The 17,327-nt window shown below is 36.3% G+C and overlaps 1 protein-coding gene across 2 annotated transcripts; it reads left to right on the top strand.

Annotated features, from left to right (window-relative positions):
• Positions 1–7,147: 7,147 nt before the first annotated feature.
• LOC133323008 (active breakpoint cluster region-related protein) lies at positions 7,148–17,009 on the top strand. Of its 2 annotated transcripts, XM_061531963.1 has the most exons (13): positions 7,148–7,504; positions 10,779–11,344; positions 11,416–12,061; positions 12,135–12,430; positions 12,510–12,633; positions 13,593–13,613; positions 13,896–13,994; positions 14,190–15,206; positions 15,279–15,662; positions 15,729–15,898; positions 15,969–16,108; positions 16,172–16,421; positions 16,491–17,009. In XM_061531963.1, the coding sequence occupies exons 1-13, from the start codon at positions 7,163–7,165 to the stop codon at positions 16,696–16,698; spliced, it is 4,263 nt and encodes a 1,420-aa protein (XP_061387947.1). In that variant the 5' UTR covers positions 7,148–7,162; the 3' UTR covers positions 16,699–17,009. The 2 variants fall into 2 exon arrangements, with proteins under 2 accessions (XP_061387947.1, XP_061387948.1); XM_061531964.1 differs by lacking the exons at positions 7,148–7,504; positions 13,593–13,613; positions 15,969–16,108; positions 16,172–16,421; positions 16,491–17,009 and having other exon boundaries at positions 11,100–11,344; positions 15,729–15,902.
• The last annotated feature ends 318 nt before the right edge of the window (positions 17,010–17,327 follow it).

Below are 17,327 nucleotides of genomic sequence, written 5' to 3'. Positions count from 1 at the left end.
TTTGACTATAGCTTAACAAATTGCGACGATGAATATTGTTTGAAGACTACCAGAGCAGAAACCCAGCTACCACCATTTTATATGCGGAAAAGACAGCTAACCTTATCACTGGTTATGGCTTTTGTTTTGTTTTTGTAAAGAAAACCAAAAATGAAAACCGCAAAGGAATAATATAAAATGTTCAGCTTGCACGCTCTCCTTCTAGTCACTTCCGTAGCCTCAAGAAGTATTCAACTAACTAAATGCATGGTATACCTTTGGGAAAATAAGTATAAGCTTACATATTCTTATCTCTTCAAATAATCTGAAAAAAAATATCTGCTCTCACACAAGATGGGAGGGGAATGACAACACATTTTTCAATAAACAAAATATGTAGAATTTAAAAAAACAGCACACCCGTTTTTACTGATTTGAAATATGTATATATTTTTGGTATTAGATTACGATTTGATGCCTTTATGGAAAATGATTCTGATCTGTGTGGAAAAGTTAGTATGAGCAATACTCACAAGAATATATGTGTGTAGGTATAAAATATAAAAAATATTTAAACAGCGCTTATTTTGTTCGAAATATATCATAAACAAATATTAGTCAAGTGTATTTTATTGAATGCATATATTGCAAATAAGGTGTCGTTTCTTTCTATTTCTCTGAAACCCCATATATGTATTTGTTTAAGTTTCGAACTTTCGATCCTATCATTTTTTCAAATTGTTGACAATAACACCTTATAACAGATGCATTGAATACATACGGCTATACATATATTGTAGTCGAACAGAATTACAGTAATATTTGTAGACACTGATAACGAATTAAAATATATAAAGCCGGAAAAACATTGCGTCCCTCATATACATAGGAGGGACATATGTTTATACATATACAGCTGAACATAAAGTGTAAAGTTCCAAGATTTAAGGTTTAAACCAATAAATATATATTAGGTTGGGGAAAAAGAAATCCATTATTTTTTCGGCAGATGGCTGTACTGATAGAGCTATTGTAAAATATCGATCAAACAATTTCAGATTTATGCTCGTTTTGTAGTAAAAAAATATTTTATTTTTTGTTTGGTGCATTCAGTTGTGAGTTAGAACATATAGAAAAGTCAGTACATTTTACAGTTTTTCTTTAACAGAGGCGAAAATGCAAGCCAATCGACTAAAATTGTGAATGGTGTTTATGGTTCCGATACTGTAGCAGTCAGTTATGTGCAATTTTATTTTCGAAGATTCCGTTCAGGAATTTTTAATGTTTAAGATGCACTTCGCACAGATAGGCCGGTCGTCGAAAAAATCGTAGAAATGATCGAGAAATGGCTTTAAAACGGCTACAAATCATACAACAAAACGGTCCATATTTGGCCCAAGTCAGACATTCCGAAGCATGTTAGTTAGTTCATATAAAAATAATGGATTTCTTTTGCCCCAACCTAATGTAAATTATATTTGGTCTGTTCCTATACTGCAAGAATCTACGAGTTTTTACTATTTTTTGATACCATAAAGGAAAAAAAGTGTTATCGTAGTACAAAAATATTAGATTCTTGCAGTACGGGAACAGAACAATTATTGGTCTGTTCCAGAACCTGCAAGAATGTAAAATTTTTACTACGATAACATTTTTTCCTTTATGATATCAGAAAAATAATAATAATTAGTAGATTCTTGCAGTACGGGAACATAAGTGTTAAACGGCATATACATTAGAACTTTTTACTGGGTTAACCTACTTTATGAGGATTTATTTGACATATATGCAAAGGAATTGACAATTTAAACCCACTGGGTTAACGAAATCCGGTTAAATGTAAACGTACTGTTATTGTGGATAAAAAAGAATATGTTTGTATAATTGTTCAACGAACAACAAATTGCAAATAATGGGTATAATAAAGGGCAAATTATTAACGTAGTAAAAATTTGTACATTATTGCGGGTTCTGGATCAGACATTAAACGGCATATACATTAGAACTTTTTACCGGGTTAACCTAGTTTATGAGGATTTATTTGACATATATGCAAAGGAATTGACAATTGAAACCCACTGGGTTAATGAAATCCGGTTAAATGTAAACATACTACATCTCCGCCTACGGGGAGCAAAGCTGAATGCTATCGGACGCGTCCACAGGTTGCGGATAGTGGAAAGCCCAACACCATTCGTTGGGTAACTGTTAATAACCAATAAACAGTCGCGGACAATCAGCGGGCTCAGGGGGAGAGTCTCGGAGGAAATGACCGAGTGCCAATGATCCCTGAGTCGACGAGGCGAGAATGGCGCCCCTCCCATATATCCATCTCAAGGTTTGGGACACTACCTTCTTAAAGTGTCTCCCCTAACGCTGGGGTGTCATGCGACCTCGTGCCTATCAGCGTTCCACGGTTTGCAGTCAGGGTACCGACTGTATTAGAACGGAGCCTTGTTGATACCTGGGCGCCTCAACAAGTGTTTCAGGCTTAGTTGCCAAGTCCTTTCCATGGTAAGAGGCTATGCCATGGTCGACCTCAAATCCTCACTAACAACACTTCTTATGGAGCCAATTTTTAATACACCCCCCCCCAAAAAACAAAACAACAATGAATGCGAACCTTCGACTGATGTTGGTGTGGCTGCCTTGGCACCCTCAGTCTCGAACTCTACAAGGTCAGACATCAATGATTCCCCCAAAGTGTTGACGACCCAAGCAATTCCCCTGGACCTATCTTTAGCCACCTGTCCATCTCTCGATGACGTAAATGCGAGCCTGGAGAGGCAGTCGAATCTTCTCCTCGACCTTCTAGAGGAAACCGGCTCCTTCCGCCTCAGTCAGGAGAGCATCCCAAATCAGCTCTGGGATGACTCTCTCTTGTCGGACGAGGATGACATTATGGAAACCACTCCTTACGGAATGGATTGATAGAATGCTGGAAAGCAGAATTATCAACTCATCCCTAGGAGAGAGTTCCGTGAGGAAATCTGTCAACAGAGGCACACCTCAGGGTGGAGTTCTTTCCCCCCTTTTGTGGCTTCTGGTGATAAATGAGATACTTATGAAATTCAATCATCTCAGGATAAAGGTTGTAGCCTATGCCGATGATGTAGTCTTGTTGGTTGGGGGTAAGTTTATTACGACAATATCAGACATCCTGGAGGGTGCTCTTTCAACCCTGTCAAATTGGGCTTGCACCAAAGGTCTTGGTGTAAACCCCACAAAAACCGAACTGGTACTCTTCACTAGGAAATACAAAGTTCCTAGTTTCCGTCTGCCATCACTTGGTGGAGTGACATTAACTCTCTCTGATGAAGCTAAATATCTTGGCACTGTCCTTGACCGCAAGTTACTGTGGAATAGGAATGTCGAGGAACGCTCTAAGAAGGGTTTGATGGCACTCTATTCATGCAAGAACTCCATAGGCAAGAGTTGGGGATTGAGACCCGGAATTATACACTGGCTGTATACGACGATTGTCTTACCCATACTTACCTATGGATGTCTGTCTGGTGGCAGGGGGTGAATAAAAAGAAGCTGCTGACAAGACTGAGCTTAGTACAGCGATCGGCTTCAATTCTGATCACTGGAGCATTAAGAAGCACACCACAAGCAGCCTTGAACGCAATCTTGAATCTCCAACCATTGGACATTCTGATCAAATTCCAGGCTGCTAGGTGTGCCCTGAGACTCCGGGAAACAGATGCCTTGAAATCGCGGAGCTATGGTCATGCCAGCATTCTAAACATAACGTCAAGTTATGACCTTTTTAGGGGGGATAGTCATATCAGTGATTATATTCCCCCCCACAGGGATTTTAATGACATTAAAGTCGAATTTCCTAACAGGGAATCCTGGACTAGTGGCTCCCTACCTCTGCCAGGTCTGTCAATCTTCACAGACGGGTCCAAGATGGAAGAAGGCACTGGCGCAGGCGTCTACTGCAGGGAATTAGGTATACGAAACTCATATAAACTCAACAATGATTGTAGCGTTTTTCAAGCAGAGATTCTTGCAATCACGAAAGCGGCCGAGATAGTAAAAGCACTTAATACAGACTTTACAGGACCGGTGACTATTTACGTAGATAGTCAGGCGGCCCTGAAAGCGGTGAAGTCGCATACTATAAACTCGAAAGCAGTTCATGATTGTAAGACCGCTCTGAATGATATACGTCAAATAGTTGGGTTATGCTGGGTTCCAGGACATAACGATATTGAAGGGAATGAGATAGCCGACGAGCTTGCTCGAGGGGGGTCACAGTCGTCCAGTCTTCTGATTGAGAGATCTGTGAAACCCCCTATTAGCTATTTCATTGGCAGAATCCGTGCGTTCTATTGCGAGGTAGTCGGCAACAGATGGCTAAGGGAACCTGCATGCAGAATCTCTAAATCTATCTGGCCAGAATTCTCTCATAAAAGAACGTCTTCGCTGCTGGATCACAACAAGAGGGAGATTAAGATCGTTGTGGGGATCATTACTGGTCACTGCAAAGTTAGATCTCTCACTTCTAAGTGGGACTCCAGTGGAGAGGATTACTGTCGTCTATGTGAGGATGAAGAAGAAGTGGAAACAATTGAGCACATCCTTTGCAAATGTCCATCGCTGATCAGCAGAAGACATAAACAGTTTGGATGTTATGAAATTGATAATCTAGTCTTCTTCTCCAAAATAGACCCTAACCTAATTCTAGGCTTTGTCAAAAAATTGACTTGGCTAAAATAATGTCTCTTCCGCTTCCGCTCCCTCCTATTCTGACTACCTCTCTCTCTACTCTTCCACTATCTTTTCTTCTCTCTCTTTATAGGTACACCTATACATAATGGATGATCACAATGGACATAGTCTCCGAGTGGACGGTTGTTACAACAGCCGTACATCCCAAACCTAACCTAACCTAAACATACTATAGTAAAAATTAGTAGATTCTTTCAATTCTGGAACAGACCAACATTATGTGTTATTGCGTATATCATTGAATATATTTCTGTATAATTCTTCGACGAACAACAAATTGTAAATAGTGGGTCTGTTCCGAAACTTAATAAGTTTTCGATTTTATAATGGAAAAATTGTTAACATAGCTAAAATTTGTACATTCTACATTAGAAGAAGCTACTAGATATTACTATTTTCTTCGATATAATTGGTATGTTACCGTATTACAAGAATCTACTAGATTTTACTATTTTCTTCGATATCATAAAGGAAAATTCGCCACCGTAATAAAAAGTAGTAGATTCATGCAATACGGGAACAGGCCATTTGATTTTTACTTCGACAATATGACAACCACAAGGTGGCGATAAGATCAACGCTTCAATTTGATGTGCGTTGTACTTGGAATTAAAATATATTAACTGCGGTACGTCTTGTAGTGAAATGAAAAACGAGTAGCGCGCTGATTGTGCCTTCCCCTTTCAGCTTGCGGAATTGTCTTTTTATGTATTTATGGTAATCGATAATATTCATAATGTTACGAACATGCATACATCCATCCATTCATTCATCTACACTTATATTTTATTTTTATTCATATGCCACAGAGTTAATGAACACTTAATGAAGAATATTTTTCGCTATCATTTCCTAAAACCGTTTGCATTCAGCTCACAGCAGTGGGCAAGTAAGTAAGCAACCAACCAAACACTTGTCTGTCTGTCGCTCGGTCGGTCGAATCAATTGAATGTAAATACATATTTCGATATTCTGTCTTCAAACACAATTTAAAATTCAATAGTGCGTGAGTCATGTAAAGGCGGAGGGAATACAAAACAAAGTAGCTGATATCTGAGATATTATTATTGATCATGTAAATATATTAACTGCGGTACGTCTTGTAGTGAAATGAAAAACGAGTAGCGCGCTGATTGTGCCTTCCCCTTTCAGCTTGCGGAATTGTCTTTTTATGTATTTATGGTAATCGATAATATTCATAAGATGATTAAATTCGATGACACATTAGTCGATTGTTTCTGTAATTATCGACAAAAAATGCAAAGTCGATTCTTTACGCCATTCGATTATATACAATCGAGAAAAAGTCTATGTGTGCTGTGTTTTCTTAAAAAAATTGTCAAAAAAACTAGAAATTAATTGCAAAAAATTCAAAAAGGAATTCACTGTTTACTTATTTTCAGACAATAAATGTACTAAGCTTCAATCTGTGCGACAATAAAAGCATTTTCAGTTGTGAATTTTTGTGAAGTGGCCGTGTAAAAAAGATGCTGCGTTGAACCAGCGCACCAATGTATAATTGTAAATGTAAAAAATCAATCAACACACCACTACCATTACAGAACGAAACGACACAAAACAAAAATTCAAAAGAAAGGTGTGCCAGTTATTTACTCCGCCACCACCACCATCACTTGAACCCTAACTAAAATCGAATTGGAAAGTGCATAACTTGCTACTATTTTCGTTTGTGTGTTTTAACTTTGTTCGACAGCGAGTGGTGTTGCAAAGCTGATGAAGTGGCTTGAAATAGACAAGCAATTGGCTTGAAACGAAACGATTTGCGTACCTTGCATCCATCGTTCGTTCGTTTACGTATTTGCTCATTTTGTACCACACGCACGGGTAGATGCATTGTATGCCTGCTGTTGTTATTGTTGCATTACGTACATCCTTTAAAGTTGGGCTTTTTGCTTCGGTTGACCTTGTAGTGAATTCGCCCATGTATATTATAATACGGCAATAGAAACAACAACAACAAATAAAATCATAATTGTGATATTAATAAAATATTAATGATAGTGTTTTTTTCGCGTTTCCCAGTGTGGAAAGAGAACATTTTGTGCCATCTATCTCTTGGGTTAGCAAAAAAAAAAAAAAAAAAACAAAAATCGTATAATCTATGATAAGCATCCTGCATCCTATCCCATCGGTAATGAATAAAATTGGTGGTGGTGGTGCGTAATTAGGAATCAGGATTCGTGAGAGTGAGAGTATGAGCGATATATATTTTAAAGAGAAAGAGAGGCGAGATTTGTTGTTGCTACTGCCGTTGTTATTATTTTGAGCCAACGAGAACAAAACAAAAACAAAGAAACGTCTTTAACAAACGAAAAAGGAAATCAAAACTCCAAACAGCATTTATTTATTAGAAATATAATTTATAACAAATGAAATTCGCAATTTAAGAGACTAGAAGTCAAAACAAACCGATAAAGAAACCATGAGTGTTTTCAATGACTTCCAACGATTGTGGATGGAACGCTTCCCACAGAGTTCTCTATCCGATGCTTGGGAACAGGATGTTCGTGCCAGCCTTGAAAGACATAAAGCAAAAATAATTGAATTAACCAAAGAATTGGAACAAGAAACATTATATGTGGAATATTTGGAGCGATTGCTTTCCGATGTGGAAAAATATCGGGAATCTGGTGGTGATCCTACAAGTTTGTTCGAGGCGGCAACAAATGCTGAAAATAATGGTTCAAAGTCTTCCGTTTCTGGTGATCACTCAGAACAGTCCGGTGGTGGCGAAAGGGAAGACAGTAGCGGAGATCGATGCTCGGTAAGGAAACAAATATTTTTTAAAAACTAATTGTTTACTTACCTCAAATATTTAAATAATGAATACAAACACCAAAGAAGATAATAACTGTAATACTGGAACAGCACATCTAAATATATTCGGACTTTTTAAACCACTCGAGGTGAAAACAATTATCGCAACGTAAAATATTTAGATTATATTTTTGCAATCTTTGTGGCAGTATTGAATATTAATACAATATTTAAATGTTGAAATATATTGGATTGACAAAATAGTGCGGCATTTCAGATAAAGTTTCAATGACAGATGAAATATTGTTATGACTTTTCATAACAAATAAATTCCTATCAAGGTCCAAGTTTTTTAGAATTAAACGATTTTTAGAAAAAAACGGAAACCGATGTCAGATTTTTAAGATGAAATTTTCTAATCTCTACAATACATCGACATTGTAAGTAACATTAAATACCAATGCAAAGGTGCATATTAAGATGAATTCCCAACATTATATTGAAATGAAATTCAAATATGTTTAACGTACACATTGCAACGGACTTCAAATGTCAGTGGTATCTATAGATCCATCAGGACGGAATCATTTAATGAGGTTGCATGTGTTAACACAATAACCTGGTAATGTTTAGCAACTTCAGTTACCAGGCGTTCAGTAACGGCAATTAATAATTATTGCAACCATTATCTTGTGTGACTTTTATGATTGTTGTTGTTTTTTTATTTTGTTGTGGCGTTAATATTTTCCACCCAAAAAGAGGGTGGTGGGAGGAGTACAACAAAATCGAATATACGAACGAAAGAGTAAGAAAAAAGCAAATTACAAAAAATAAAACAACAACAACAACGAAAACAATAACAAGGCACTACAATAATAATCATAATAAAAATATTACACAAAAAAGCAAAGAAAATTGTTTATCTTATCTCAATTGTCGTAGTCGTCGTTTCTCTTTTCGGTTTTTCGTTTTTGGACAACAGTTGACGCGAGATATGACTGGAACACACAACAACACCATCATCGTCATCCTACAAACACTTGTACATGTGTATGAATCTATTTGTCTATGGGTTTGTACATTCCCAAATCAAACGGGAGAGATGATTCCCCATACTCTTTTAGCTCGGTTCCATGCGAGAGGAGGCGTCTGTCCATAGTGGCCATCCATCCAATTGCACCCTTTTCCATGGAGTTGTTATATCTCTCTCATTTTGTAATTCCTTTTTACGAAATTCCTTGCTCTATGCTGCATTTATTTGCTGTTATCTGCATTTTCAGTTGCCCTCCTCCTTCTCTCCGTCGACATAGAACTATTCAGCCACCATCATACCACGACGAAACGAAGCGAACAATATGAATTGTTCAGTTAATACAATGTCTTCGTAGGGTTTACCCGCACTCTTTATTAGTCGTAATTTCTGTCATTAATTAAAGAAAACGTCGTTCTATACTTTGCATCGTCGTCTCTTGTTTTAAATTTTCTTCGACGGCAATTAGACGAATTTGTGTTTCATAAATATAAATTGCTAAAACCAAATAACAAACCAAGTCATTGATCCAGTTATCCATCCACCCATAATATATTGTTGCAAATATAAAATGTACACCAACAGGGTGGAGTAATTCGTGCCTTTGTGTGTGTCTGTGTTTGGAAAAGAAAAAGAGTTTCTTTCTTAAAAAAATGTGTTTATCGTTTAGTGGTGTCTGTTGCATAGTGTCTATATACTCCACTGCCTCCATAGAAAGTATATATAGAAAATCTGAACGTGGCACCAGCACATCCTAATCACCAGTGACGACATCAATCATAAAAAGTGGCCAGTGCAAAAAATACCAGACGAAATGTCTTCGTTTAAGGAGAAGTTTAAACTGTGGCGCGGGGTAAAGTCTACCGACATTATGTTACGAACATGCATACATCCATCCATTCATTCATCTACACTTATATTTTATTTTTATTCATATGCCACAGAGTTAATGAACACTTAATGAAGAATATTTTTCGCTATCATTTCCTAAAACCGTTTGCATTCAGCTCACAGCAGTGGGCAAGTAAGTAAGCAACCAACCAAACACTTGTCTGTCTGTCGCTCGGTCGGTCGAATCAATTGAATATAAATACATATTTCGATATTCTGTCTTCAAACACAATTTAAAATTCAATAGTGCGTGAGTCATGTAAAGGCGGAGGGAATACAAAACAAAGTAGCTGATATCTGAGATATTATTATTGATCATGTAATTTAATAGTGTACGAAAATAGGTATTTAATTTCAAGGATAGCACAGCAACTACAAATTAATGAAACAAAATTTTTTATAGCAGCAGTTCAATGTGTCTCAAATACAAAATTTATACGATTCTATATTGTGAGATCTTTGCGTGTAATCTAATCTGTGAATAGACAAATATAAAGTGAAATATTCACGAAGTTCTCTTTGATTGCATTAGTAAAGAGGAAAAAGGTCTAGTTTAGGAATTTCAGTCGGATTATTTTGTAAATGTTTACCCATGCACTTGTCGATTTAGTGATTACAATTATAGACATATTTTGTTGCTGAAAATCGTGAATATCTGTCTCAATTCAACAAAATGATTACAATTATAGACATATTTTGTTGCTGAAAATCGTGAATATCTGTCTCAATTCAACAAAATTGATATCCCCAACAATGCAAACAGGGTATGATTTTTAACCTTTTAACGATTGAAAAAAAAAATAAAGTCATTACTTTTGTAACACCTCGAAATTTTCCGCGGAGACCCCACACATTATATATATATACTCTTGATTATAATTAAATTCTATGACTATACGCATCTGCAATCGTATCAAAATGCAGAATAAAAAATATTTATTTCTGTATATGGGAAAATGTCATCAGTTAAGAACGGAATAATACGATGATATGAAATAGTAATATTGTGGAAATAATTTATATAAATACAATTGGCAAATTATTCTCTATTTCCAGGAGACATTTAACATTTACAACATTAAACATTAGAAATATTGTAAAGCGCCAATATATTATAATTGCTTCTTCATTATAAATGTGTCATCAGAAATCTAAATAAATATAGTGTAATATATATCTGTTTTTCCCTTGCAATTGAATTCATTGCCCATACATTGTTTATTAATTCCATTCTAAAAATGTCAACAAATCAGAGTGATGCTCTTTTAAAATGAAACCATCATACCCGTAATCATTTTATTTTCTGTGATATATTCTCAATTTTTAATAATCATCATTAAATATATATTTTGCTTTACAGAAATCCAGCTTAAATCTAAGAGAATCTAAAAATGCTAGCAAGGAACAAAGTAATAGGCTATCATTAAACACCGATAATAAATATACATCTGGATCTGGTGGTAAAAATGACAAAAATAATCTTCCATCTACATCCAGCGAAGAACGCGAAAAAGAGGACAAGGATATCGGCACTGAAAAAGACAATGGCAAAAATGGAGCACTACACCAGTGTATTAGTGAATTGGCCGCATCGATAGCATCGAACGAGGATAATTCAACGGCAGACATCAGCAGTTTAGCCAACAAAAAATCATCCTCAGCATCCGATCGATCAACATCATCATCTTCCAAAAACACATCACATTTTGTTACGGTTATTGAGGTGAAGGAAAGCAAAATAAACATGGATCAGAATAATCCATGCTTATCTATGGATCAAGGTTCTGATATTGTTCCCGATCAAATGACATCTACATTTAGCAGTTTCGAAAGAAAACCTTCTGCGCCGCCACTTTCCCCTTCGATGTCATCGTCATCGAATGCCGCAGCATTATTAGAGGCCAACAAGAAAAAAATGCCACCACGGTAAGAGAAAAAGGTTTTCCGCCGAAAGTGTCTCGTCTCAAAACTTTAAAATTGTGTGTTCTCCTTTACAGTCCTCCGCCAAAAATTATCAGACGAGTCGAACCCCCAACAATTCCCGGTTCAATACTTTCCTCTTCTCCCAAACGTGATCCAATATTTGCTGGCAGTTCTGTACCTTTGCCCTCCAATTCTGGAAATTTGTCGTCTTCAGAAAGCCCAGCTAATTCCCTAGAACGTAATGTCAAGCCATCGGATATTCTGCGGTCAAAATCTTCCGAATCGAGCGAAAGTAAGGGATTCTCTCAAAATCGAAAGACAACGCCTGAACTGAACAAGTTTATAAATAATTCCGAATTTCTTGAAGAATTGGGTCATAAAATAAATAAAACGGAAAGTTTGGAAAAAACTAAGCGGCCTGAGATAGGCTACACACACAGTCCAACTGGTAGTTTGGGGCGAACAGCGAGCGGCAATGCACAAACAAGTGGTCCGCCTGCTATTAGTCGACAGAGTAAACCAACAAGCTATACCGCAGCTGGCACATCGCCCACAAGCAGTCTAAATAAAAATGCCAAACTTACGGATAATGCATCAACTGGCAGTTTAGATAAAAAATCAAGATCAACCTTACAACCGGTGGATGCAGAATCATCAATAGCTCAAGGCCGTAATGTTGGATCTAAAGAGTCTCTGTCATCACAGGGCATATCGGAAATTGTACGTATTTATTTTGTTTACTACTGATTTAGAGAACATACACAAATCGATTACCATTTGTAAATATTTGCAGATTAAAAGCTATGAATCAGTTTCGTCATTAAGTTCAGAAAGTGTCCGAGCTAACCAGACCGGAGATAGTGAGCAGGAACATTTATATGATACTGTACCCCTAGACAATGGGGACGATGAATATGTTTATATAAAGCCAGGACGTACAGGCTCTTCATCTAGTCGCGACGATTTATCAACGCCTGGTAGCGTTGTTCCAATGAGTTCACATGCACATTTAAGCAGTCAAGCAAGTGTTACAGATCCAGAATCTCCTGGTCGATCTTCAAATTATGTCAATATTGATTATTTTATACAGTAAGTAACGAAGAAAAAGTAATATTTGGGGATTTATAAAAATTAATCACGCATTCTAATGGTTGTGTGTCTATTTTAGTCAAAATAATGAGACCCGTTCTAGTTCAATGGATAGTGATGGCGAATATGAAAATGGTATGCCCATAATGCGTACTATTTCACATGATGATCACAATACTCCAGTTCCAGGTGTTCTTCGAAAGGTAGGAAATAATATTTGCATGAATTTTCATTAGAACATTTTACTATTTTTTTAATTAAAAACTAATGGAAGTATGTGAGTTTACGTCGTTATGAAGTTTTCAATTAATTTGATCGATAAAGTATAGTTTGATTGATCAAAAATGTATCTTTCAAAGGAGTTTAATTATAAATTGTCTTATTTTTTCATATTAGCTCCAACTAGGAAGCGAATACAGTTGTTATTTTTAACAGCATTTTTAAACCTAATGTATTAAATTTTTTTTTATATATTGTCAATATTCTTACAGTGGATATTTTATACTTGTGGGGTCGTATAGAACAAATATTAATGTAGAGTCTATTCTATTCGTATTTCATTAAATTTTCAATAAAACGAGTTTAAAAAGTTCAAGTTCATGACTAATATGTAGAACTCAAGAAACTAACAATTCTCTATAAATTACAAATATTGAATGATTCCATTCAACAGTGACAACCACATTTATTAATGCATACATAAGACTGGACTTTCATATCCAATATTTTTATAAAAAGATTTGTTGATTTTTCAGCAATGAATAATATTTTATATCAAATATATGGAAATGACTCTGTTCTACATACACAATTTACTAAAAATAAGAATAGATTTGGCAAGTACCAGTTCTATATATTTTTTTTTATTGATGCAGGGCTCTTAAACTAAATCAATCGTTTTTATATATAAAAAAAAACTACTTTCATTCACTGCTCTGTTTAGATTCGATTGTGAACGGCTACTGAAGTGTCAATACAAGTTTGGGTAATGATGTTTACCCGACCATCCCCTCAGATGCTGTTCACAATCGATGCATAACGTATTATTCTCCTCATGAAAATAACTCATTATTTTTGAATAATTAACTAACATAAAAATATTTTCCTTTTTTTCTAATACATTTTTTGTTTTCGTAAACAACACAAATACACAACTGAACAGAATCTTGTTTCAGCAATACTTGTGAGTATACACCATTTATCATGTTGACATACATATATGTATTTTGTTTGTTACGTATGTATCTGTGGTGTTGGTTTTTCATTTTAATTTCATAATTTGCTATTTTAGTTTACTGTTGCATTTCGAAATATATATTTCTCATAATATCAATAAATAAATGTGGGATTTTGGTACATACATTTTGTGTCTTCTGTGTTTTATTTGCATTTCGTTGTTCAAATTTGTTTGTCTATAAGTGATGTATGAAAATCAATGGAATTAATTATTTAAAAAAACTTGCAGGTTTCCGGCAATCAGCGTGGCAATAAAATAAGGACAATTCTAAACATTATCATACAGAGTGAAACAATATATGTTGCGTGTTTAAATACTATGATACAAGTAAGTAGTCGTATACAATTTGAATTGAATTTAATGAAATCATAAAGATCATATTTTGTTAATATTCTTTGAATGATGTGCAATATTCAGAATATAGAACCTCTTTTCAAAAAAAATGTTTTTCATTGATTTATAAATTAAATTAATTGATGATTTTAACTTTCAACATTTTATTTAATTATATATTTTTTATAGTACAAAAAGGCCATACATGCAACATTGGGCACGTCACAGCCCGTCATCAAAGAAGAGGAAGAGAACACAATTTTCTTCATGATCGAGAAGCTATATGATTCACATTCGATATTTCTGAGCGATTTGAAAACACTTGTAGCTCACGAGGGTGGCGATGTGCTTATTGGTGAAACGTTTAAGCGACTAGCCGAAATGGTTGATTTGTATAGTGCGTTCTTGCACAATTACAACCAAGCCATCGAAACGGTAAAGAAATGCAGTGCCAATAATCCGCAGTTCAAGAAGATAGTTTCGACAATTGTCTTGAACCTGCAGACAGAGCAATCGCTGACACTGGAAGATCTGTTGCACAAGCCAGTGGCCCGTGTGCAAATAAATGCCCTGGTATTTAACGATCTTCTTGAGTGTACCCCTCCAAATCATCCCGATCATCATCCGCTTAGGCATGCACACGACACAATACACAAGTTCCTCAAGCAATTCAATGTGGTCAATCAAAAGTTGCCAACCGAATCGAATAAGAATCTCCGCCGTATGGTGAAGAATTCCTTCATTGTCGAACTTGTGGATGGGCATCGTAAGCTGCGACATCTCTTCCTGTTCAATGACGTAATAGCATGTGCCAAATACAAGGCCTCCGGTCGCGACCGCATAGACTACGAACTCAAGTGGTTTATTCCGCTGAAAGATGTGGCCGTCTTTGAGGAGACCGACGCCGGTGCCGATCTTAAGGAATCTAGTCCACCAAATATTTTGCAGCTAAAAACGCAAGCGTGTACCGTGCGAGATCAGCTGCTAATGGAGGAGAAGGCGGATGATAAATCTCGCAAGGCCAACGGACTTCGCTATGGCGACAAGTATCGCAGAAAATTGGCTGATTTGGAATCACAATTAGTGCTGGCATCGCCCAATTTAGTGTTTCGCATAGGCAATAAGTCAACAAATAAGACGGTTACATTTTTCTTAAGTTCCGACTTTGAAAGGACCCAGTGGATAGATTCGATACTTAGTCTACAGGTTTGTAATGTCGTTCGGCAATGCACAGTGTTAATAAATGTTAATTTAATTTTTGTTTTCGTAATCGCACAGCAAACTTGTAATATTCCTGGTGCCAGCAGTATAAATGCCCTTGAGGTTCACGCCTTCATTGTAGCCATGCAAAAGAGCATGAAGACCGAAATGGGATCATATCTGATGCGCAATACAAACGATGAAAGTTTACTGGTGGGTGATCTACACATGACGGTGCAAAGCTTAACGGGCCTGGAACAACCCCTCGATTCCTATATAATAATAGAAGTCGATTCGTATGGTCATTACTTCCGCAAGGCTGGTACGAAAATGATTTGCCGTACAACAAACCCTGTTTGGAATGAAAGTTTTGTAGTTGAGCTGGAAGGCAGTCAAAATGTTCGTATTTTACTATACACCGTGCAGGATAGACCCATTTTAAAATCAAAACACGTGCTTAAGGTAAGGCATTGAACGAAGTAGTAAGACTTGTTCGGCAACAAATTCACATTTCCGAACACATTACAGTTGAGCCGCAGCTGGTTGAAGGAAACACCACAAGCCCGTGTCATCAAATTGGGCGAAAACTTAGTCCTAAACACTCTTCTACATTTCGTACCTGGTGAAGTGACTTTAAGGCGAGTGCCTACCTCGAAACCGGGAGCACTGTTTGGTGCAAAAATGCAACAAGTTCTGAAGTGAGTTGCCCGAAAATGTCCAACCCTATTTGTACACATATTCATTTTTTGTTATTGTTTTTTTTTTTAGACGGGAAAAACGTGACATTCCATTTATAATAAGTGCCTGTATACGAGAAGTGGAGAAACGGGGAATGTCTGAAGTTGGCATTTATCGGGTTAGCGGTTCCGCCTCCGATTTAGCCAAATTAAAAAAATCGTTTGAAACCAGTAAGTTGTAAATTAAATAAAGAATTATAAAAATGTTATTATATATTTCAATTTTTATGACAGATGCATACGAAGCCGAACAGTTATTGAAAGATGTTGACATTCACTCGGTAACCGGTATTCTAAAGTCGTATTTACGCGAATTGCCCGAGGCTTTGTTCACAGATGTTTTGTATCCGAAATTCTTTGAAACATTCAGCAAATTCACGAATAACAACGAGGCAGAACGTATCAGAGAATTGTTGGTGATTTTTGAGGAGTTGCCACCAGCCAATAAGGCGTCCATTAATCATATCTTAGATCATTTAATAAGGTACTGTAATACTGGCCAAAATTCCTAGTCTGATCATTTCTACTTACAAATTCCAATTTGCTATTATAGAGTTCACAATCGGGAAGCCGACAACAAAATGTCTCTACACAATTTGGCTATGGTGTTTGGCCCCACACTTCTACGACCGGGTGCAACACAAACCAAACAGAAGGATCTATTGGCTGCCAGCACGGTAGATGTTATGGCCCAAGCTGGTATTCTGTACTGTTTCCTGCAGGCCCGCATGCAATATGACAGAGACTCTATAATTCCATAATGGAAAGGACACTGATGACGACAATGATTGATGATTAACCGGCCATCTATAAAATAAAGCATTAAATGCTGCAAACCATATGCTGCTCAGGCGGCGGAATGTTTGATTAAGCGTATTCCATAGCTCAAGTAACACTTAACAGGTCATTATGAACATACAAACATATATTATATATAGAGGAGAGCACGATATTTTTATATATACATATATATTATGCATTTTATGTAAATACAATACATAAATCCAAGTGGTTCGTTCAGTTTCGTCAAGTATTATTGCTTTGAGCTGGCTGATTCTTCGAAAACAAAAAAAAAAACATCAAACCCAAAAGAAACACATCTACAAGTACATTATCTACACATACAAAATTGGATAAAAATCAACAAAACACATAGCTACATTGGAAGAAAGAAGTTTCCTAATGGTTTTGAAATTGCAAACAACACACTTAAGCCATCAAGATGGACAGAGAAGACACCAACAAAAGATATGCATTGAAAATCCAAAATTTATTATTAATTATTATTATACATTTATTCTAGTGTGTATCGTTATTACAACAGAGAACATATTGCTGTGTATATTTATATAAGGATTTATGCCGCACGGCAACATAATTCTTCGGCACA

This window comes from Musca vetustissima, unplaced genomic scaffold (assembly GCF_032173495.1).
Source record: "Musca vetustissima isolate MV318-11 ecotype Yass unplaced genomic scaffold, APGP_CSIRO_Mvet_v1 utg3678, whole genome shotgun sequence".
Classification (NCBI taxonomy): Eukaryota; Metazoa; Arthropoda; class Insecta; order Diptera; family Muscidae; genus Musca; species Musca vetustissima.
Note: the sequence above shows the minus strand (reverse complement) of the source record. Positions and strands in the feature narration are given on the sequence as shown.